At 39.1% G+C, this 25,788-nt stretch overlaps 1 protein-coding gene across 1 annotated transcript in view; it reads left to right on the top strand.

The window, feature by feature from the left end:
- PDE5A (phosphodiesterase 5A) overlaps positions 1 to 25,788 on the top strand; it is a 102,661-nt gene that overhangs the window by 27,331 nt on the left and 49,542 nt on the right. The window contains exons 3-4 of the mRNA XM_064416370.1: positions 4,588 to 4,691; positions 21,643 to 21,738. Of these exons, the coding sequence (XP_064272440.1) occupies positions 21,662 to 21,738 (77 nt within the window). The 5' untranslated portion in view covers positions 4,588 to 4,691; positions 21,643 to 21,661. The remainder of the gene's footprint in view (positions 1 to 4,587; positions 4,692 to 21,642; positions 21,739 to 25,788) is intronic.

The raw sequence follows: 25,788 nt of genomic DNA, 5'->3' as shown, positions 1-25,788 counted from the left end.
AACAAATCCAAAATATTTCACCATAATACTAAAAACTCTATAACCCAAACCTGATAATCCTCTATCAAAAAATTATTGAATGATCCTGATTATGGAAGATTTCTGCCAAAAAAAAATAGAATAGAATACAAAACAGCTACAGAAATTATAAATCAGAATTGACCTTGTGGACCATTTGGTTAATTTTTCATGCTATTTTCCCATGTTTTTATGCCTCATTATTCCCCCTGACTATGGCTTTAAATCTGTGCCCAAGGCCATAAGAGTGAGTATGAAATAATGAATCTAGGTCATGTCAGTGGACAGGACCAGACAGAAAATCTATGTGAAATGAAGCCAATTTAGTAGAGTTTTCAGCATGTTATATTATTGAAAGCTATGAAAAAAAGGCAGTAAGTTACAATTAAGTCACATTCTGACAAATTAAACATGGAAACTGGTTGCTCAGTACTCTCACTCTCAGCAGATGGCTAAAGCATTGCCAGACAAGCCATGTAATATTCTTTTTTATTTGGTATTTCCAGATCCTCTGAAAGAGAGGTCTTTACTACTTAATACAAATGTGCCCTGTGGAAGATTTTCCCCTAAATGGTTAAGAAAGAAAACTGCCTTCTCTGAAAAACCAAGCCTTTGCTAGTGGTACTGAGAAAATGGCCCTCCAAACATCTGAACATAATTCCAAGAACCAGCACCAAACTTTGGATAGTGATAATTGTGCATTATCTAACAGCTTGGTTCATTCACCTATTTCAAAGCACATATTTCTTAGAGAAGACAATATTTTGTCCTAGTTTATTATAATATTGCATAAATCACAGGAGATTACTTTAAAGAAAAAAGGCACAAACACAAACGAGGCAAAAGGCCTAAGCAGTATTTTGCCATGTATTCTATATTTACACAGCTATATTATAAAACACAAAGTATGCAATTCCACAACCCTCAAAAGAAAAGGCAAGTGATCTGGTTTTAATTTTAGGTTTTCTACATTTATATCTGGGAACTGTATACTTCCAGGAATTACGGGTTAAGTTGGAGGAGAAACAGGAGCAATTTGCTTTGCCAGTTTAAAATAGAGTTCACTGATTTCAGGAATAGTTTCTTTTTCACATGCTGAGACTTCTCCTGAGGGAATAGCTCACTGATACAGTAAGGACAACAGCAGCAAGGTGTCTTCCTACACTGTAAAGTCAGAACAGTAATGACTAGACATAAAAATTTTTAATTTAATGCTCTGAAAGGACAAACATTTTGAAAGCAGGTTTCCAAAATACATCTGCAAAATAACTTGTCCTTTTCTTTTATTCGTTGTTCCATGAGACTCATGGCATTATTTTTTTGGTTGCTCAAGTCCAGGCACAAACATTTTCCTGCCTAAATAATTGGCAATTTTTTTGGCAAAAAGCATAAGCCAAAGCCATTGTAGAATGGATCTCCAGCATGGACCCACTAAAACAGTGCACTGCATCTCTGCAAGTGACAGCAGCAGTGAAATATTATAAACATCCTTCCTCCTGATCCAGTGTTGCTCCAAATGTATTTAGATTGTGCATGAGGTATATGATATTCATGGTCAAAGCTCAGAATCGTTATTGTATGTTTTTCAAAACGTATGAATAAGTTAGCAGCTGCTAAATTCATGGCTTCTGTGCCTCAATTGCACTCTATACTTCTTTTGGTACAATTAATACCAGTGGCCATGGTAGTTCCAGTGGAATGGAAAAGCTGTGGAACAGCAGCTCTGGCAGGAACAGATACAGCAATAAGGCCACGATGTATGGAGGGAGCAGCCAGCACTGGGCTTGCTGCACAGCAAAAAGCAGAGAGAGTTTCTGTAGGAAATGGAAAAACACCAGAAGAAATATCTGTTAGCAGAGAGCAAAGAAGGTCAGCCAGGGCCTCTAGGATCCCTATTTATAAGAGCCTACCCCGAGTTCTCATTTGTGAAGGTGGCTGTTTTTAATAGGAATGACAGACAAGGGTCTAGTCATATCACACAAGGAGATTTGTGTACACAAAAGTATCTTCTGTGCTTCCTTTTCTTTTTCCCAGAAAGTTTGGAGTTTTGAGCTATGCAAGATGGATGAATGAGGACGTGGTCTTGTCTTTGGAGTTTACACTGTTCAGATTAAACTGAGGATATTTTCCAAAAGCATGTGTTATGTATTTAAGAGAAGTTCACTGTGGGGTGATAGAGATCAACATTTTTTTTCCTGGAAGAAGCTTTGTTTAGTTTCCATTAAGTAATGAGCTGTTAAAGGATTTGCTGCTACAAGGATCTGAAAAAAAGACACCTTAAACACGCTACAGCGAAGTATTGTCCTGTGGGACAATTCCATTGTACAAATTGGTGCCAGTAGGCATTCCATCACTGAAATATCAACTAGGAATAGCTAAACACTGAAAATTTGTTCCAGAAACATTCTTGAGAAAATTGTTTTCCTGAAATACATAATCATGCTTATTTTTTTACGTTCCAGTGTTTTTACTGGTTTGGTAGTCTTGACAGGAGGCATGAATCACAAACTTACAAGCAGACAGCATTTTGCATTCTTTTTTGTGGAAAAGTTGGGCCATAATGTTTTTTGCAAGATAGACCAAGGCAATATGCAACATGAAGATTACTTATTTGAGTTTCACTTGTATAAAAATGAGAAAATTGGATACTTCTATGGTTATAGTTATAAGGAAAGTTGTGTCAAAAATATGTTCTTTATTCCTTACTTAGCAATGTAGTAACTTATTTGATATAAACAATTATTTTGACTAAAATACTCTAAGAAGTGTGCATGACTGAGAAGAGAGGGGCAGTAGAGTCAGCTGAATTTCATTCTGAGGAATTGTTGGTCAATATACCACCCAGCCTTTATACTTCAGAAAGTTCCTCTTTGTTGCAAAAAGATAACCAATGTCAGCCCATATGAAATTTTTCTGAGTGCTCAGTATTCACAATTCAGTATCTGAGTTGTTTGCTCAACTTAGTTCCTTGATATTGTTTCCTCTTCCTGACCGGATAGCCTTCCGGACTAAATTTGTTTCAAATATACTCCATCTCATCATTAAACTAATCTCAATTTCAAGTCCTACAGTCACTTTCTGCAAACATATTGTCACAACAAGCAAATAAAAATGAGTGCAAGCATTTGCTGGGAAAAGGATGAATATTTTCCTGTAATGCTGTTGCATTGCTCCGATCATCCAGTCTCCCGTAAAATATACCAGCAGTAAAAAAGTGATAAACAATTGGCCAACACTTATCCACTTATTTAGAAACAGTTTCTTGGTGAAGATTTGTGATTAAGACTGTGCATGTGTCCTCAGCTGTAAGACAGGATATGTATTTTATCCAGCCACACAAGAAGATCTCATCTTTAGTTCCTACTTGTGGAAGTAAATTGGGCGTGATGCCAAGCCACAGCTCCTTGCACACACACTGTTCTCTGAAACCAGGTCTGTGAGGAGCTCACAGCACCAGCCTTGGGCTTACAGGAATCTTGTAGGGCCATAACAGCAAGCACGAGAACCAGCCCCAAACACCAGAACTCCACATATGCTTACCTAGAATTCTATTTGCTCCAGCCTTGAAATCCTCAGATTTCAAGTCAAACAAACTGCAGTGAGCTACAGGCTGACAGAAATAAATCTGGCTGGCTTTAGGTTTCCATTTCACTGGAATAGCTTGGCCCTCAAGACACTCATAGGGAAGACATCAGGTTTCAGGGCTCCATGCTGACAGCCTAGCCTTCCACACTGGAACAGTTTTCAAGCAGTTTGAACAAATAACTGCAAAAAATATCCAAATGAAAAGAGCTCTTCCTTGCCAGGGCGTCACAAGAAGCATGGTAACAGACCCAGTTCCTTTGTGCTGGAAGTGCAGAGCTCACCAGCTCAGCTTGTGACACTTGTGTAATGGGAACAGTGCTGCTAATTTACCCATTTGCACAAGGATTTTCCTGGGAGACCACCAGGAAAACATCTGCTGTGAAGACAATAGACAAGTTCTACACAAATTTAGTTCAGGTCACTCAGTATCACTCCAAAATCTCTCTGCAGGACAAAAACACAAGTATTACTTGTAAAAGGGCCATGAGTATTTGTACAAAGTATGGGACTCCTTCATCTCTTGGCTGTTCTAAGTGCTTGCCGACTCACAGGATTAAACCTGATATTCATAAAGGAGACAACCTGGAGCTGAGATCTCTGTTTCTGCTTTGAACTGGGGTACACAACTCCATCCTCCAGAGACAAAGTTTCAACATCTGTCAAAAAAGGTCTGAAAGTGCTATTTTTCCCTAAAGGGAGAATTACAAAGTGAATTAGTTAACACTTAGAAAGGGTTTAGGGTTTCAGGAAACTAAGTACCATGGAAATGCAGGGTGCTGTGATCCCTTTCTAGTGGAATATTTTATCATCCAAAAGTAGCAATTTCCTTACAAGTCAAACTTTGTTCCAGTGTTATTCCATGATATCCTTAAAAACAGACACCATAGGTTTTTCCTTGCATTTCTTACTTTAGCCAGACAATCCTCCACTCCTGCTGCTTTGAAAAGAATTGAGTACAGTAATGGTTCTGCTTCCACCCTACAGAATACTTGAAGTTTTGCACTTCACACTTGGGCTCCTGCTGTAGAGGAAGTTCTAACGGTGACAGCAATGAAAGGAAACAGCCCTTCCAAGTTGTGAACTCCTAGGTGAGTTGCCTTTGTTTTCCAGAGCCAAAGCATGGTATGAATGTTCTAAATTAGGAATCAAAACATTCCATATCTCTCAGTACAGGCATAAATTAAAAGTAGGAGTTTATAAAATACTTCAATCCCTTAATCAACAGGAGGACACCACAGCCCATTCCACAATTTTGGTCCATTACCATTTCATGTACAGCTAGACATCTGACAAACACCCCCACATAACTGCACTTTTTTAAAAAAATAAGCACTTTACATGTTGAAACAAAGATGTAAGTAGCAGGGGGCAAATCAAAACACCAAATGCAAACACTGGTAAATTTTCAGAACTTTGAGATCTTAAAATAACTTGCATTCTGGATCCAAGCATTCTCATACTGACCTTGAGTTTACTGGATGGCTGGTGACTTCAGAGTGGATGCAATCCAGTCAGCAAATGCTCCAAGCTTCTAAAACTTAAACACTTACCTGAATTTGAAGTATATCATGAATTTGTCTTCAAACAGTAGAGACAATTAAAATGGCATTTGGTACCTAACCATCAAATGATGCAGACTTTTAAAATGCACAAGCTTATAATATTTTAATTCTATATGTTGAAGAAGAAACAAACCAACATAAAATATGTTATTTTAAATGTGTGTTTTCAAAGGTTCCTGTTTACTGCGTATTAAGCATTTTTTTTCAAAATTGTATTATTGAGAAATAAAGCAGAAAGTAAAACTATGAATCTTCAATATTTAGCATTCATTAGTGTGATGTCTGTAATACTGTCTCATATCACAGCAAATTAGGGGAAAAGGATGACCAATGGGAGTGCAGAGCTGAACAGTTCTGTTTCTTATCGAATTGGAGGATGTATCAAATGGATGTTCCACAGGGGTCTGTCCCAGTGCTGTTCAGTGCTTTCACTCCCTACCCAAAGGTCACATCACAGAAGAGGCTTGTGTGACCTGGGGACAAAAGGAAGTCTGGTACATTGCCAGAACTTTGGAGGTCAAGAATAGGATTCCACAATAACGGTTGTGACAAACTGGAGATACAAATGGAAAACTTTGTACCTTTTTTGACTTCTACAAGTGTTACCACCACAGTCAGGAATAATAACCTACACAGACAGAAAATGTGGAATAGCTGAGGAGGGAGAAATTCAGATAGAAAAAAGCATAGAAAAGACAGCTGAGATCAGACATGTTCATGTCTGATCAGGGAGTTAATGTCATGCTGCTGCCAACACAGAATGTCATTCTGGAATGCAGCTAGCAGACAAGTTTGCAGAGGAACCCTTTTGCTAGAGCAGCACTGATAAGGCTTTAGCTGGATTGCTGTGGCTGTGTCAGGGACCACACTTCAGGAAGTCCATGGACTGGTCAGACACAGTCCCAAACATAGCAATAAAAATGATGAAGTGATCTATAAATCATGAATTAGGGTAAAATATTGGAAAAGTGGGATATTTAGCCAAACAGACTGAGGAAAGCCTTGATAACAGTCTCTCAGGCATGTTAGAAGGCTATTTTATGGGTCTGCAGAAGTAGCAAGACAAAATTAGAGAAATACTCAGGTTACATCATCAGAAACATTTTTTAATGGAAGGGCCATGAACAGCAGGAAAAATTGACTGAGGTTTTGTGCATCTCTACTGTAGATTTCTAGGCTGGCTGACAATTGTCTGCCAGGAAGCACCCAAAGGTTGCTGCTTTTGCCTTGTATCAGGTGATTTCTTATTCTTTCCAGCCCTACAGTCGCTACAGTCCTGTGGTTCTGTTTGCTCTTTATCCTGTTTAATTCCAAGCACTAAAAGCTCTGACACACACCACACTGTGAAATACATTTGATTTCAATGAGCCCAGAATATGTTTCTGCTTATCCACCTTCTACTTTTACTTTCAGCTGAAGGCAAAGGACAAATTATTATTGTTCTCATTCACCCAGTTGTTTTAGTGAAATGTCAGTTTCTCAGTGATGATGTAGAAACTGAAAGGCTCAAGCCTGTGGGATGTGGACACTGTGGTCCTAACTCAGATAGAAAATGAAGGTTAAGAAGAAGCAAACACGTACTTGCTGTTTCAGGAAGTGTGTCAGTGTCTGGCAGCTTGTTCAGAAGTCTCGTTATCTTGTATGGAGAGACTGAGCTGTACGTGTTTCACTCAGGCAGAAAGACAACAGAAAATTAAATCTTGAACACTGCCATAAATATCTCCAAAACATTGCCTGTTGTTTAATTTACAATTTCAGATGACTGGTACAGCTCAGACTGAAAGGACAGAAATGATGCAAATAACCACAAGAACTAAGAAATGCCAACAACGGTATTAATCTTTCTGTGGAGATTTTCTGGTAGCTTCATAAAAAAGTTGGATTGTAGGGAAATATATACTTTTTTTTTTTTTTTAACCAGGCTGAGTTTTATATCAAGTGTTCATCCACAGCTCATTTGGGGCTATTATAGGGATTAGGTGAAAGGCATAAGCTGTAATTACAAGACAAACCATGCCAAGCCAACATGGGCATTGTTCAGGAAGTCATGCCAAATGGCACCCCAAGTGCACAATGTGGAGAAAAGATTTGCCAACAATTTTAATTTGTGAGAAATTGTTTCAGTATTTTGTTTCACTTTGATAGTAACATGTTTTTAAAAAATGACAGCAAGTTACACAGGGGCTGGCTGCAGTCCAGAGGTGAAACTGTGATGAAGAGGGCCATTAGTGAAAAATGCCAAGCTCTGAGCTTCATGTCATTAATATTTATGACACAGTGTGAAGAATCTTATTTAAATGCCACTCTGTGTGTGGGTTGGGGTGAAGGAAAAGAGGGATGCTAGGGAAGGAGAGTTACAGCATTTATGCTAAAGTGTGCAGGCATCTTGACAAGGAACAAAGCCCTTGACAGACATGGGGTAGCAATAATTAGTCTAATGTTTGGATAGTTACACTTTAACTGACCTCTGATTTTAATGGCATAAAATTCTAAAAATGACTGTTCTGTCAGGCTGCCAAATAAAATGCATTTAGATGGGTATTTGGAAACCAAATATCATTTTTAAATGATATCACCTATTATTTTGGGCAAATCGCCTGAAGTGGACGGAACTTCAAATATTTATTTCATGCCAGCCTGCTCATCCTGAAATTCTGTTGTGATTTCAGGCAGACAGTATGTTTTGTTCAGAACAGTGCTATAACTCCTACCAGTGCCTGCTGAAATCCTGCTTCCAAAGAAGACAAGTTCCAAAGTGACAAATTCCTCCTTTGCAGAGAGTGGGAAAGAAACTGTGCTGCCCTAGAGCCTTCCTGGGTCACAGGAGGTGGTGAGGCACTTTCACATCCAGAACTTCCATAAGCAATGGGGTTTGTGCACATACTAGATTCAGATTCAGAATTTGGGTTTCTCCAGAGTAAAACTCTGTCCTGTTTTTGTGACTGTCCTGGGGTGACAATGCTCTGCGCTTTGTCACATGGCTGCAGTGAGTCCCTCTCATGTTTTTATAAAATTCACATAAGATTTGCATGAACTATGCAGGGAGTCCTCGTCTCCCTCTTTTTAATGCAAATTGTCTCCTCCTCTTGACATAAATAGTCTGTTTTATATCCTAACTTAATTCCTACAAACTGCTGTGTTTTTTCAACTTATGTTGTTATGTCAAGAAATAAATGAAGTGCACTGTACACATCATATTTTTCACGGAAATGTCTGGCATGTGTATTGCTTACATAAAAATACAGCATTGTTTAAGAAAGAGAAGAATTTAGAGGGAGCTGGTATAAGAGATCCAATTTTTTTAAGCAGCAATTCCTTGGAGATTATTTTATTTTTCAAATTACAGAATTTCATAGGCTAAAAAAAAATCTGCTGTTCAAAACACAGAAAACCATAAAGTGAAATCAAACTTACAATTTTATACAAAGGAACACTGCTATTTGTAGCATGAAAATATAAAATTAAATACTATTGGAATTAACTGCTGAAAATTTATTTTAATATGTGTTAACAGAAACTTGGTGGTACACTGTGTTATCCAGGAAATGTATCAGCTTTGAAGTCCCTATCTCCTGTTTCTATTCAGAGAAGTTCAAAGCTAAGGTTCAGCAGGAATCCAGGAACTTTTAAGGCAAGGATGAATTAACTCATGTGGCATGTTGTCCTAAATTATTGCTTTGTAACTATATCCATCCAGAGTATGCAGTAACATCCAGAAGTTATGGATAGGTGATTGTACTTTGCACAATCAGCCCTGATATAAGAAAGAGCTTGGCTTCTCATTGACTTTTAACTGGTAAATAATAACTGTGGAGAAATTCATCCTAATGAATTTTAACAGAATCCTCATTAGTGGGGTATCCCCTTTTGCACTCCTCTGGCAGCTCTTTAATATATGAAAGTCGGTATGACTGACTTTCATACATTTGCCAGCCTCATCTCAGGGTGCATATTAATAAATACAAAAATGCTTCTGGCCATTTCAAAGAAACCTCAGTGGAAGGAGAAGGAGCCCTATTTGAAATCTGGGGAGGGCCATGTTCAAGGGGCAGTGAGGATCAGGGCTGACTGGAGGGCATCACCCAATGCTGCTACACTGCAGCAGTGTAAAGCTAAAGGGGAGGCTGCCCAGCAACTGGAACTGTTTAGCTTTTAGTGAGCACTTTCTACTGAGCACAGAGATTATCTTATCTCCTTTCTACCTCAGTGCAGCATACAAACGTGTGTTTCAACATGATTATTGTTAGTGGGATTGCTACATTCACACAATTGCATCAACCAAGTTCCTCAGCATTTGGTCCATTCCCTGCGAAGAGGGAAGGTCTTTGACTTCAAGCCTAATGGGAGTGACTGCAAGCTGATCCCAAAGGTGCTGAACACTGATGACCAGGGCATCTCCAAATCAAGAGCTGAGGTGAAGAGTTCAGCTACGAAGGTCCCTGACTCCCAAGAGCTGTGCACCTTCTGGGAGGCACCGGGCCCCTCCAGCTGCCCCAGCCATTAATGTGAGCTGAGGGTGCTCAGTATTTTGCATAACCCAGCTATAAATGCATTACACTTAACTGCATAATCTCAGGGATAAGGGAACATCTGTCATCCAATAGCAGCAAACACCATCTGCTTTTGTATCACCATATTCCCACTTACTTGAACAAATGGAGCTCAAGGCACACTGGGCACTGCTTAAGAAAAAGCAAAATGTATTTAGACTTGTTACTTTGCCCCTTTGCACATTTGGAATAGCTATAATGAAAGGCTTTGCTCACAAAAGCTTTCATTAGAGTGATTTGCTATTTGTGCTTTCTCTGCTATAGTTTCAGAATTCTATCATTTTTCTCTAACCAGCTCATGGAAACTATCCAAACTAATTATGAAATAACTCACCTCCCATTACTCCCAACCTTAGCCAGTAGCCTACATCCTTTTTCAAGGTAACATTAGGAGTCTTTCTTGATCTCTTTATCTCCTGCCCAGAAGAATGGCTGGTCCAGCCTTCTGCTTCTCTTTGCTGGCACTAAAAGAAAAAGAAATGCAACGGTGGCACAGTATCAGACAAAAAATCTTCTCTGGAAGACCTCTGGAATTTTGCCAAAAGAAATTTACAACTGAGTTGGTTTGAACACTTTGTACTGTTCATAATTTATAGTGACTTATTATTATTATTAATAATTTTAATGTCTGGAGGAAAATGAAATTATGCTCTACTGCATCGTGGAGTTAAATTTTAAAGATGTTCAAATTATTTGACTAGATAATTGCTCCTCTTCTGGCTTTTGACTATGACTGTTCCTTCTGTTACTTGATTAAACAGATAGCAGAGCATGTGTCCTGGTCTGAAGTAGGAAATGCTTCTTTAGGAAGCTTTGGGAAATCTATCACTTCTCTCACTACTCCAATGTATTCTAAAGGCAGTTAATGATAACAATTGATGCTGTGCTTTCCAAATTTAGCCCTCAAGGGATTGATGTGCTGAGTGTCCCCAGAAGAGTACTTGACTAGAAAATCAAACTTAAGGACTGGCATAGAAAAGGATGCTCAAGTAGGCAAAATATAAACACAGCTCCAAGAACTAAGAGGAAATTAGTGGAGAACTAGAACAGCTCATAAATCTAGAGGAACAAAAATATGTTTGTCTGGAATCTTGGAAATCAAATTCAATTTGTATCTAGTGCTTGGCTGAACTTTTCAGACAAAATTTTACAATGTTTGTCATACAATTTGTACATTTATTATAATTTATAGAAAGAGTCTCTGTTTCCCTAAATATGTACAGGGACAAGGCCTGTAGTCAGGTTTTGTACATATTTGACCAACTACATCCACGCAAAAACCCCCTGAAAGAATAGAGCATTTTATTTGAAATGCCTTTAAGCTCACAGATGAAGCTTTAAAGCAAACAGCATTTCTAAAGCCCCAAAGTCTCCATCAGAGTTCCACACTCACATCTCTGTTCTCACCACAAAAATGAAAAGTGACATCCCAAGGTAATGTTTAATATTATTTGTGTTCTCACAACAGTACCTGAGAAGCTGAATAACTGCTCCCACTGTATTTAGGAACTGTGCAATATCTGTAACATCAGGCTATCTTAGAGGTTTAGGTTATTAGCTTCTAACAGACTGGGGGTAGGAGGAGAAATAAGCTGGGAGAGATGAAATGCTACAGCTCTATTGAGTTCCAATCCAGCAAATGCACAACAAAACACTTAACTCCTAAATTATCAGAGAACCTGGAGCAGCCTCTGAAGTGAGACACGTGTACTTGCATGTCATTGCTTAAAACACAATGTTAAAACACATCTTCTAAGTCTGGAGACTGAAAGAAAGCTTTGCATCTTGTCACAAGTTGAAGGAAAGTAAGAATTTGTTCAAGTTCCCAATGAGCACATCTGGAATAGCCTCCAGTATTTTGCTGCCAAATTTCAGAGCCAGACACTGTGAGGTTTCTCTGGTTTTATCTGAACCACAAGCTGTGGTGCAGCACAGACATAATTGAGCTGTTCCTGACCACTCTGCCTCAGCTGCTGAAAACAGGATCCTTATTAGTGCTGACATTAGTGCAAGCTTATTTATCTCACTCTCCCTCCGCTGGATTACTACCATGCTTCTCAGAATGTCTTCTCAGCCTCAAATTAAATTGCAAATTATAATCTAAATTAAATTGTTCTACTTTCCTGGCTATCTTTGGTTTCAAGAAGGCCATACTTCCCAAACAAACAGTACCATACGGCCTTGAAAAAAAAAGACACGGGGAGAAGCCACTGGTCTTCTTTTGGCTGAAAATCAACTGGATAAAAAGGTTTCTGTTATGATCACACTTGTAGATTACCATCATCTAATATTTTTTTACATAAATCAAAGGTAGTTAAACCCTTAGAACAGGTACTTCGAAATAATCCAGATTGCTTTAAATATTACTAAAAGTATTTGTTGCTTTTGGGGTTTTTTTCTCTAAATGAATGCTCTTTAACACAAATTTCATTAATACCTTTGTCATCAAATTATAGGGATCAGTAAACTCTGCTGAAGAAAAGGCAAGCCCGGATGAGAAACTTTAATGAATCTGCACTGGGGGGCATTAACCTCATTGCTGCAGTCTGCTGGAGCCTGAGCAGGGCCCAGCTCAGCAGCTTCACTGAGGACTGGCTGACAAAAACAAGTCCTGCAATATGGGATGTGAAACAAGTCAGGAAAACATCCTTTACAAGGCTGCATGGAATACAGGCTATTCCCCTGGATAATTTGCCACCATTAACCATTTCATTAGTATTGAACCCTTCAGGGCCTGTGAGAGCCACGAGCACTCTCCAGTGCTGCACAGCCACCAGGGTGTGTTCTGTATGTAATGTGTGCTGAGGCTGTGCCACGTGAGGCTTTTCAGTGTTTTCCCCTAAATAGAAAATTTTCTCTGAAAACTTTTTTTGCTTAAGCTCCAGGAAAGAATTATAAGATGTTTTGTTTTTTCCTTTTCATAGAAGACAAGTTCCAAAGTGACAATTTCATTCTTCCAGTGGGTAAAAGGAATTTGAACTTGCCCTAATAACTAAGTACTTTAGGGCAGTGTTCAAAAACTTTTGAGATAAAGATACAGATACAGATTATATAGAAAAGTGCTTTTCCAGACTTTTCAGAAGACTTAAGGAGTCTTTCAGAGATCACATGCAGTAGGTATCTACTCACTGGTAATGAAATAACAGCCTCTCTTCTCCTGCTGTTTGCAACTGATACAGACTAAACCCCTTTCCCCCTTTCTCTAATGTCCCTCATATTCTTTCACACCTATATTACAAAAGCAAGCAAAATTCTTTCCAGCACAAGCCTTAGGTGTATGATACACTTTTAACTGTGCTTGCTGGGAATATCAAAGCTGGCAGTGCAATCCTTCTTACTTCAGCAAGAGGAATAAACTCTTGTTTAATAGTTTGCTCATTCCTAGATGACCTCTTAGAAAAGATAAATTGCCAACTTTCTCCACTTCCAGTCACTGACATATTTGCATATATCAAATGAGAATAAATGGAAAATTAATGATTCAAAATCAGACATCAGTGTTCTAGCATAGAAAGCAAGCAAAATATAACCTATGACAAAGTAGATCCCACATATTTATAGTGCAGCTTCTGGCCAAATTCCACTGGATGACACTGACAGGCTGGTGTTTCAAATCCATGTTCAGTACATTGTGATTCATTTACTTCATCCATATGGGATCCTGAATTTTTATTAAGAATTAACAACATCCTTTTCAGTAATAAATAAATAATTAGTTATAACAAAAATAATTCTAATTTGTGACGGGGTAGAAATGGAGGTAAGAAATTCTGACTTTTTGTCTATCAAGTCAGTAAAATTAACCAATTAGACAAAAATGGCAGGAAATCAGAAGGAACTAAATCCCTACTGGTATGCAGGAAGGAATTGCATTGCTGGAATCCCTGCTCACATAACTGAGACCTTGAGCCACCACAGAACTCAGCGTCTTTCTCTGGTTCACAGCTCCAGGTTTCCCCCCCTCTTTCCACAGCTGTTTTATGTCTGGTCTGTGCACAGCAGCCATGTTCACTAATTGGTGAGATGGAAACTGTCCTTTCCCATGAAGAAGCCAATTCAAAGAGCAAGTCTTTGAACAGGAGCAGGCTGGGTGAAACTGGAGGTCTGGCCCACACTAAGCCACTCACCCCGCATTCCTCCTGCTATCCTGGCAGCACGAGTGCCGGGACAGAGCTGATGGCCAGGCCCCACCACAGCCTGCCCGTGCCCCTTGCCCTCTCCCTCCTCCCAAAAGTGCCTGGCAGAGCACCCTCTGACTGAGAGCAGCCCTGGCAGCTGTGGGCATGGAGGGAGAAGCTTGGGGCTGCCCTGCTGCCCCTCTGCCTACGCACGCCTCTATCAGAAGGTGGCAGCCACAAAATATCAAAACCAGTTTTTCCTCTCCAAACTCCCTGCCCGTTGTTTTTTCTCTCCAAACATGAGTCCATCTGCGTCTTCCCAAGCGATGGACGTGCGGTGACATCTGCGTCACTCTGAAAAAAGCATTTGTGTGTTTGCTTCTCACGGGAAGTGGGAATTGCCAAGAAATACTTGTCAAGACCCTTTGTTGTTTTTCCCTTTTTGTACTTATTATTTCTCAGCAACCTCACCAATGCAAATCGGATTTAAGCTCACAGAGTTACGGAGAATAAGGTTCTTGAAGAATCCGAAGAAATATTCTTGATTCCAGAGGGTATCTGTCTTCTTCATTAGATCACATCTAATCACATATCTATACTGAACTCTCATTGACATCACTGTACTTCCTGTGTGGCAGCAAAGTTCTCAGGGCTGCTCTTAAGGCTCATGCACTCTGTTAGTCACTCAGAGATATTCAGACTGATGGACACCTCTAAGGATTCCCAAGACAGCACTGGACACAGACACAAGGCCATTTCTGTGAGCTATTGTGGGACAGAAGCAGTAAATATGTTATTTTAGAAAAAGCTGAATCTCGTGGTTCAAGAAAAACAGTAACAGCTTTTAAAGCAAAATTGCCAAAGTGAAATAACACATTCACATCATTCAGATTTGGTTCTTCCTCACAGTTTTGATGGAAATTCCACTTCAGGTGCAAATCTCCCAACAAGGGCAAAATGTCACCATCAACAAGCTTCTCCTTCATAGTACATTTCCATAAATACAGATAAACCCTGGTGAAATTAGTCACTCTAAACATATAGTAGAGGGTAGACAGGAGAAATTGACCCAAAAATCTGCTTCTCAGATTTAATTACTTTTGCAGTCATTAAGAGAATATGATGGTGAAAGGGACAGCAAAGTATCCAAGCACCACTGCAGCCATTTCTGCTCCTGAGCCTCTGATGTTTCTGGTGCATTCTGTGCTTAGTGAGATCACTGATGGGCACAAATCTGCACATCATATCCTGTCCTGCTCTCAGAAAGATGAAATAATGGACCACTCATTGCCATAAAACACCTGCCTTTCACAATTCTGCCTCTTTTTCGTCACTATGATTAATTTATTTCAAGGCAGCTACTAAGTCCAAAATATTTTTCTTCACTCTGCAAAAGATGTGGGATTTTCCTGAGGAAAACCAAGCCATGCAGTGACAACACTATTGATTAAAAACACAACACCTACCATCTAATGCAGTTTATGACTTATACCTTCTGTGGCAGGAGGGACATTATTTTGATAAAGGGAGTGATAAATTATGGAAAGAAATTAAAATCTTTTATCCAAACCTTTCAGATGTATCCTTAAAAAAAACCCCATCAGTTCTTCATTTATTTTTCTTTTTCTTTGGAGATTGCATTTGTGAGGTGCAGCTCATCCTTAACTAATAAAATTTTACTTAGACACAAGGTAACTGTAGCATGAAACATTCAAAGCGACGAGATGGGAATAAAAAGTTAACAGAATTTAAATATTTTGTCTTCTCAAGACCAAATTATCTTTTCAATCTCATTTAAAATCTGCTTTACAATCCCCGAAGTGAGAACTTCTGGCTCAACAGCCAAAAATACAGTCTAATGCGAATGGAGGATAATTTCATAAATATTGTTGCTTATACGCAAAATCTTCCAGATTAGTAAGCAAAGTCACAGGTTTATCCATCAAATTAAAATCTATGAAATCTTTCCTAGCAGTGGCATTATGTAGCAGGTTGGTATTATCTGAGACAGCTATCTGTTGGAAAGAAATCATCTTTCTACAGGAATGTTCTTGGGTGTCCACAAGACCTCTGTTTTACAATCACATTCCCAAAGTACTAGAAAGTTAGGGGAAGAGACAGATTTCCTCAGAGGGATTCCTGTCTCTGGGCACCAGCTTTTTCTTCCAGACAGGATTACCCCGTGGGAGTTGTATGAACTTTCTTTGAAGGACACAATTTTTGCTTCAGAATAGCTCAGACTGTTCTGAGCTGCAGGTATTTTGAAAATAAAACTAGTTTTCCATACAAGGTTAAAAATATTCCCTGAGCCCTCTCCCACATCAGATTGCAGGAGCTGGACACTACTGTGCTATCAATACAGTCAGTATATTTTTCAGGAGCAAAATACAAACATTGAGTTAGAACACTTAATAGAAGTTTGCTAAGTACTTTTACTTCCTTTCTTGGTCATGGTTCTGAGAGTGTTTGTTTAAATGAGGAGGAAAATGAATAGATTCCCCAGACTTCCCTCCACTGCCAGCAAATACAGAGCTCACCGTCGTCCTTTGCATAACATGTGGTAAAAGGAGAAAAATTAGATTCCCCTGTTAAAATACTCGTTGTCTGTCACTACTTTACTTTTTACTTTTCCTATAAATGGATACTTATGGCCACTTCAGTTTGTACTGACTCTTGTAGAGACTTTGAGAAACATCTTCGGTGTAAATTCTGTGCTCTCATGGGCTGGCATTAATCCTGGCCTTTGCCACCAGCCTGACAGCAATGCTGAGGAGGAACAGGGACATGGCAGTCTGCTGTGGGACCGGCCTGAGGGTGACAGCTTTTACTGGGGAGGTTTGGCCAAACACAGCAAAAGAGTGGTGTTGAGAAGAGAAGGATGCCACTCCAGCCTCCCTTTCTGCTGGGCTGTGCAGCTGCCTGGAACAGCACATAAAAAAGCTCTTTGAAGAGCAAGCTGTGCACTGTGTTCTGTGGGTAACGATCTCAGCCCCAGCACTGACAGATCAATTCCTTTCAAAGCACATTAAAACTCTCACATGCAAATAAAAAAGCTCCTTTCCTTAACTTCTGGGATATATACCTTCCAAGAAGGAATTTTAATGCAATGTGCCCATATTTATTTCCTACCAGATTCATGGAGATACTCTTTACAGAGATAAAGACAACAGTATTAACTATGCATTCACTTCATATCCCTTTTGTATGAATTTCTGTGTCATCATGGTGTCATCTGCCATCTTGAACCATTCTGCCAAAGCTCTGGAAGCTGGCTAGGAATGACCAGGCATCAGGGAAAGCATCTGTGCTCAGGACAGCAGGGTTTAGGAATGGTGCTCCTCTGCCTGTGGACCCCAGGCCATGCCAGCTGTTTGACAGGATGAATTAGAAGGCAGATCAATGAGAGGCTCTGTGACAGAGGCCATGGCACACTCCCAAACCAGTTTTTTTTCCTTTCACTTCCCTGCTTTTATCCACTGCTCATATTGCTTCAGTTATTTAACTTCTTTAATCTGATAAACATTAATAAAGAAGCAAGTTCTCCTCCCAGCACTGAATTTTTTAATAATTTCTTTAGGCAGTGAGCTTACAGTCTGTTCCTTCGCCAGGGTCAGACAGCTCAGATTACACAGTCACCTTCCTGCATTAGCACCCAGGGATTTATGGAGAAAGTTTCTATTCTGCTTTGTAGTCAGTGAAAAGCAACAGGACTGGCAGCACAACCAGCTTCGTTGTAATGACCTGTTCTGAAGGGAACATTGTTGTTGATTACTCAAATGTTTTTACCTTTAATGGTTTTCTTTAAATTGCCTCATTTCATTGTGTTGTGCTTAGCTCACTGCAGCTCACTAATCTGCTCTGCTGAGAAGTATCGGTCGTATTTTTTCATTTTTGAAATAAAGACAGATTAGGTTGAATTCAAATTACCCATTTTGCTAACAAGGAAGAACGTAAATATTAAGAAAGCTTACCTCACCATTTTCAAGGCCTTTTATTCTCTATTTACAGCTCTTTTTATTTGAACTCCATGAACATTTGTGTGGGCAAAGCTGTGTTGGCATGAACAGTACACAGAGAGAATTTTAGCCCTGTAACAGAGAGTCGCTATCTCTGAATTAAATTCTTGATTAAGTAAACCACATTCTGACAGTCTTAGAGTTGCTTTTTAAAGGTCAAGACATTCAGCCAGAGAACAGAAACACTCTGTACAAAGCACAAAGGCCTGGTCCATGTCCCAAGGACCTCTGCTAAACAGCACAGGTCTGTGAGCAGAATACAGTGAGATCAAAAGGGGAGCAACAAAGCAGAAGCAGCAGCATGGTCAGGTGATGGCTGTTGCTATTGACTCATGTCCAAGTGCTGCCAAAGAAGAGTTTGCTGAGGGAGATACGAAGAGGAGAGGGTATTTTGCTCTTGCCCTAGAGTGTTAAGGTATTTTCAAGCACTGGTGATGATAAGAGCACGAATGAAAAGGAATATGGTGAAATGTGGGAAGAACACCAGACATATCACAAAAGAGCTTGACTCTAAAGCTGGAAGCTGGAGGGTTGATGTGCAGAGGGACATTTCTCCAATTCCTTCCAGAAGGAACTAAAACTAGGAAGGCAGAATTAGGCAAGGTAACAAAGTTATGCTGTCTCCACACTCTTCTTGCAAGTAGTGGGTAAGATGTGTAAGCTCTATGTTAGCAGAGGAAAAGGAGCAAGAGAGCAGAAAGATGCCAGCCTGAAGCAAGAGAGCTGCTAGTTCTGGGAGCATCAGAATAGACCCAGATGCATTTCTTTCTATTTGTATTTTGTGGCTGCCAGATTTTTCAGTGAATCACATTAACACCTTCCTGGGACTGCACAGAGCTCCAGTTGAAGCTCCAGCACCAGCAGGCTGCTGGTTCTCTGCTGCCTGGATGCTGTCCCCTCCTGAGGTGGTCACTGACACCCTGACTCTTGATGAAGGCATGAAAACAGTGTCTCTTCTCAACAGAAGACACCTATTTTTTTTTGAGGTGCTCACAGTACTTTGTTATATTTATCTTTCCACTAGATGTGCTTGATGCTGACTAGTGAATTTGAAGTTTCCTGGAGTTGCAGGAACTGATAGATAGTCAAAGACACAGATAAACACACAAACTGAAAGATATTTCAGATATTTCACCCCCATCTTTTTTTAATTACCTTGTAATAAGAGCCTCAGTAATTATTTTATTTCATATTACTATTCATGAGCACAACTCTTCAGAAACAGCAAGAATCCTGGGGGAATTTAAAAAAAAAAAAAAAAAAAAAGAAGCTCTGTTTTTGAATGAGGGAGGCTGTTTGTCCATTTCAATCTGAAGCTTTCCTACTGAGATGTGAAGGGACCAAACTGTCCTAGAGCTTTGAGCTACTTGGAATGAAAAACAGCCGGAACATGCACGGACCCCTGAAGCAAGTAAGGCCTGTTAGCAAATGGAAACAATAGCACTGTGCATGCTTCAGCTCCACGCTCAGCTGGGCTGTATCTGTGCTAAAATGTACTTTCTGCAAGTTTGTATGGCTGGAAAGCACTTGGGAGAACTTGCAGTGCTCACTTTCAATTTTACCAGCTTGTTTAAGAACAACTTGTATTTATTTCCTTTCCTTATTAGTAACTATAAACATTATAGAATTCTAGTTCCTGGTCCTTTTGTTTCTATGGATATATTTATATCCTTTTTTTGTTATACACTTTCCATTCTAAATAATTCAACCTCAAGCAAGCAATAGCATTACAAGATTACAGGAATGCCAAAATTTGTTTGACCTGCTTGTAACATTAAACTCCATGTATCAGTTAAAATGCATATTAGTCCATAGAAAATCAACATCTTTCAACCTCACTAAAATTCAAAACCTCCAAGAAGATTGATTTGTTTTTGTGTTGGTTTTTTTTTTTTTCCTTTTGATGGTTTTCATTATGTACAGCTCTGTATTCCCTTACCTTCCCTGAGTACTTTTAAGTAGCAAAACAAGGTCAGACTTTTATTCACACACAGAGATCAAGAAATTAAGAGTCAGCCACTAGGTATTTAGAGGGAAGAGCTGCGATTTATCTCCTACAAACTAACAAAAATATTTTGCTTAAGACAGAAATGCTAAAAGGATAAATCAATCCACATCTGAAAGACAAAGAGCAGATTAAAAGAAGACATAAATGTATCAAAAGAGCTACTCTTGTCAATTGGCAATGACATGTTTGGTTTCCTTTACATTGAAAGAATCTGTGGTGGCAAACGCTTCCTGATTTACTCTGGGTGTTCAGGGCCTTACAGTAAAAGCAGAGGAAAAGATGGGATTTAGGGGGCCTGAAGTGGCTGTTTTCCTGTTAATACAGAATGCAATCCTGTCAATACAAGTTCAATCAGCTGTGAGGTTTTCCTCACAAAACCCATAATTCAGCTGTCACACTAAAAATAGATGTTGGCAGTTCTAATCAAAAGGCACACACTGCAAATTCTGATAACACAGTATAAATGAACCTGAAGTCTGTATAAATGTACTGAAGTCCAGTACTGCAATACTTCTCTGCCCATGCTTTTACCTGGTAATGTCACTGTACTGGAAGTGTGTAGGCAGCATAAAATTCTCATAAAAACCAGAAACTCTTCTACATCTACTAACAAAGGAAAGCAAAATGGCAGAGAGATACCATGTCCCCCCATCCCCCCCACCACAAAATCCTGCTTTTCAGTCCATTTTGTACCTCTGGCACCCAGTGTCACATGGAAAGGAGGAAAAGAGCAGGGAATATGTATGTGCTCAGTGCAGGATGAACTGAGGAGCCAGGCTGCAGCCTTCAAGCACTCAGCTGTCCTCGGAGGCTGGCCCATGCTGTGTCACTTTTCATTTCCTCAGGGGTGCTTGTATTACTATTTGAGTCATGAGAACACCACACAAACTTGTTTCCACATAAACCTTTTACTCTGGAAATAAATAAAATAAATTTAATAAGCTCAAATAAAAACTGGGTTTTTTTCAAGGTTCTAAAAAGAGACCAGGCTTAGAAGCCAGAAATCAGGAATGTCAGGCACAACTGGTAGCTCACAAGCAGCTGGAAGAAGTTTTAGGCTCATCAAGAGCCTCCTTAATATTGTTCCATACTGGAACACTTTAGCAAAATTTTGTGCTTATTTCCATCCTGCTGCCCCCATATTCCTCACTCTTTCTGGCAGCTTTCTTCTCACACAGTTTGATTCTGCCCTGCCCTAAAATCTGCAGTGAACACCCCAAAAGTGGGGTGCCACAGCCGTGAACAGGCAGGGCTGAGCCAGCTATTTGTTTTTGGGGCTGAATGGCTGAGGTTCTCCTTCACCATGAACCCAGGGCAGCAGATTAGGCAGCCACCAGTGAGGTACATGCTGTTTTCAGATTCTCACATTATCTATTTGGGAGAAGAGGTGCCAAATGAAGTCTGCCACCTTGTTGACACAACTCCTGCCTCTCCTCGGACCTGGTATAAGCTGCCAGAAGTGAGTGTGTAACCATTGTGGCTGTAGAAATATAGATTAAAGATCAGCTTCCTGGTGATTCAGAAGACTAAATGTAATATTAAAACCAAGTGACTTATTTGATGTAATTTTAGCTGTGATGGAAACTTTTCCTACAAACTAAGTGAAATCCCATAAACTTTCTATTTTGCTATAGCTAACTCTTGTACAGTACCAGTGACAACTATTGCTGTCCTGACTGATCATACAGAGGGACAAAAATTAATAAAAAAGCTCATAAACTATGTAAATTATATTTGGATTCCAACAAAAATGGATTTAATTTGTCCTTTGCATTGGTTTTACAGTCTCACATGAAGTACTACTATGCTAAAGGCTGCAGAAACACATGGCCATGGAAAGCCTCAGAATCCTAACAGTGGGCAACCTGCCAGTGATGAAATGTAAGTAGCAATTTCAGAAATGTGGCACCAAATGTGAAAAGCTAGGTACTTATCACAATTTGGACCCAGCAGCTCTTGTAATACTCACTAATTTCCTAAGAAGTACAGCTTCACCCCTTCAGGAAGGCAGGGTGATGCTGACCCCATGGTATTTTATGGGAGAATCTAAAAATCCATTTCACTGTTTTGCTCTAATAGTTTTCTTCTTTTATTTACCCGAGAGAAACTAGTTACCAATATCAAAAGGTTTTGAAAGCTCCAGGGGCTCACATCAGCCAAAGCTTTAAAAAAAGAGATGAGGAGGAATGAACAGCCACTGTGGAGAAAACCTCTCCATGAGCCTGCTGATGATTTGGGATCAGCAATGGTACATTGTGAATACTCTCATTCAGATTCCCTCGGCCAAACAAACATCAACACCACAGATGTCTCCAGGGATAGGTATGAAAAGTGAAGGAGAACAGGGAAAGATCCTGAGTATGCAATACCCCTCCAAAAAAAAAAAAAAAATCAAATGGGATAGTCAGAAATGGACACACACTCCTGTTTAAGAACCTCTTTTCAGTCTGGCTGTTCTCATATATTTTCTTCTTCTATAATAAAAATTCTATACAAACCCTTCATATTCATTTAGCCGTGCTGCAGTGAGCCTTAGTTACAAACTAATCTCTTACACGTTTTCCTTTCACATTGTTCAGAACAGTGAAAATTTTGTGGTTATACCTTTAGGTTATAATATCAATGTTAGACATAAATGAACTCTATTCACTGTATTTACTTTTTTTGTTGCTCTTTCACAGAGATTAACATTTTCCTTCAATACCAGAATATGTCTGTGCATTCCTAAAATGCCCTAAAAACAACTTTTATGTCCACTGCATAATACTTCACCAGCTCTGTGCCCCTAAAATATTCCTCATGTAATCCTATTAAAGAAGAAATTTGTATATTCACTACTAAGATTCCAAAACATCAGAACTAAAATAATACCAGTTTAACAACTATGAACCCTAAACTTAAACCCTAAAAGACAAATTAAAAAGAACCAAACTAAGCAAAACATGTCTTGAAATTCCACATAAGATCCCCAAGACAGAGGAGAAGCAAGCATTGTTCCCTTATTTAATAAGGAAATTGCAGATCATTTTGCCTGACATCAACGTCAGGGAAACTGATGGAGAGGCTGGTACAGGAAGAAATCAGTGTACAATGAAAGGATGATAGTACAATTAACGCCAGTCAACACAGAAAATTAGTTTTGTCAGGAATAAAAAAACCTGCCTATTTTCCCATGAGACCATGAATTAGCTTGATAAAGTAAACTCCTGTAAGATTTCATTAGGGCTTTGGCTCACAAGTCTACAGGGTTTTGATAAAAGCCCTGGCAATGTATACTATCAGTCTGGTCCATACTAAATGGACCCAAATTGTACTGAATGATCTGAACAAAAAATATAAAATTATTGATGGAAAAAGCTGCAAATTACAAAAAGTTATAGAGATATAAATAACATGAAGGGCATGCCCTTAATATAGACCAACGAAGAATACTTAGTGAGGTCTGGCCTATATTTTAACAGAGAGAAATCTAAGGAACAAAGAAAATCTCATTTAAAAGATAGGAAAGTATTTTTGAAAAGGAGTTGAAATAAAGGAATAGTACTAATAGGCCCAAGCACACACATTCCCAAAGCAAAGTGTAGGCAAAATTGTTCTTACTGCCCAAGGTGGATTAAACTGTGACACAGGAGTTGGTGCCACCACACCTCTCTGTGGTTTCAAAAAGATCATTATTGGGAGAATGTCCTGAAGAAACAGCGCCAGAAACCCAAGGGTTTTACTGAGAGAAATGATACTCATTTGTGATGATAGGGGGGCCTTCAGAAACTCCAGCTGTTAGGTTAACATGTGAGAAGTTCAACAGAGAATTGTTGAAATGTACTCATATCCAGAAACAGGAGAGTGAATGCCCAAATTGCAGTGGTATGTACTTGAAAAAAATCTAACTAATTTTTCATTTATATTGTTTGCCACTGAGTCTCCATCTCCAAACAACCACAACTAGGAAAACAAGCCCCTTAAAATTTGACTCAATTATTATCTGTAAGACTAGGTATAAACCAAATACTTCAATTTGAAACCACAATTACTAGTAAAAGTACTAGTAAGAGCAAGTACTAATTGAAAATTACGAAGTAATAGCTAAGAAGCTCTCTAAAAATAAGCTAAGTATCATTGTAAATGAAGAAAGGGTTTGATATGCCATTGACAAGGGCCTAGAACAAATCTGCCCTACACATTTCCTACTTATCCTCCATCTCCCAAGCAAAATCCTCCAAACCCTATGCATACATGATTCAGCTACATTTTTACCTACCTGCATCAAACCTCCATCACTGCCCAGTGATCAACCCTGCACTAAGCTTGGCCAAGTACACATTGCAGGACAGGCACAGAATTCAGCTTGATAAATTGGAGATGTATTACAAGTACAGGATGAAATTTAAAATGTTCAAGAGCAAGAAAATGCTGTTGGGCAGAGGTAAACATACAGGCAGCACCTGAGTACATGGCAAGTATATAAATAAAGGGAACAGAGAATACAGAAGTCAACAATATCAGGCTGTTGCCAAGAAGGCATGAGCAAGGGTGATGGTATTAGCAGGAACAGAGCATGCAAGGAAAATATTCCTTCCCAAAATATTCCTTCCACTTAATTGGGATTTGATCTGTGATCAGATGGATCACTTAATCCTAGCTTGGTGAGACACTGCAGGAATAGGAACCTAGGGAATGCCCAAAGATAAAATGATCAGAGGGCTGGAAAACATGATGATCAAGGAAGAACTGAAAGATGTGGCACTACTTAGCTTAAAAGAGAGAAGGCTGGGAAAAGGGGAGAGACTTGCTAACAGCTTTCCAACTTATCCTGAGTCTTCCAATAGACATCAGAAAAAGTTAAAATTTGAGCATACTGGTAGATTTACATACCAAATGCTAACATGTTAAACTCAAATCCTAACTTACATTTTTCAGGAGATAAAGTTTGACAGTGTTTTCCAGACAAATATCCATGCATTACAATCAGCTTTGAGAAGCTGCTGCTTTCCTGAAGTGAACAATAATTTTGCCTGGTACTTTGATTGACGCAAACGCTCAGTCACATTTAAATCAAAATAGGAGGAAGCTACTATTTTCCATGGCTTCCTGTAGGACATATGCACTGTTATCCCAGAGGAGAGGGCAGGTTATGCAATTGCTGAGCAGCTCTGGGGAAACATTTCCAGCAATTATTCGGAAAGGACTGAGAGAATAAACTTATAAGACATTCTCATAATTTAGTGTTTTCATCACTAAATAACTATTAGATTTTAAATTAATTGGATTTTGGTTACTATTTCACTATCCTTATGCAACAGAATGGAAGGGAAATGAAACCTGCCTCACTAGTATTAGAATTCTTCCACTGCATGTGAGAGAGAAAGTGCTGGCTAATAAAGAAGTGGAATAGTTTCCTCTGCCTTATCATATTCTAGCCTCACTGGCCATATAGTACAGTTCCTAAACTTGATTTAAGAGCCAAAATGGACAAACTGTTTTCCAGATTTAAGAGATGGTAGAAAGACAGCCAATTCCCACTTCACAGCAAAGGTAAATGCTGCTCCAATTCATCTAATGAATAAGTCAGACAAGTTAACAGTGTTGACATCTGAAATGCTATTTTTTCTCTTTTAAAGGGAAATGAAATAGAATTATATTACTTTCAAATAAATTTAAATAAATATAGAGTTCTTTGAGCATAAATTATCACATAAATACTTTTCTTCTGGTTACATGCTTCCTTATTTATTCTTACTAATTATCCTGAGTTAGCAAAATTTCTAATTTGTGTGCCTTGAGCATACAGAAAACTATCCCACTTTTTTATCTCCTTACATGACAATATTTGCAAAACATCGGATTTGAAAACATCAAATAATTTTTCCATCCACTAGTCCTGCAATAGCATGGCCTACTGACGGAAAAGCTTCCTGGCTTCAACACTGAGCT

Source organism: Passer domesticus, chromosome 4, assembly GCF_036417665.1.
Source record: "Passer domesticus isolate bPasDom1 chromosome 4, bPasDom1.hap1, whole genome shotgun sequence".
Lineage (NCBI taxonomy): Eukaryota > Metazoa > Chordata > Aves > Passeriformes > Passeridae > Passer > Passer domesticus.
This window is presented reverse-complemented; position numbering and strand designations above follow the sequence as displayed.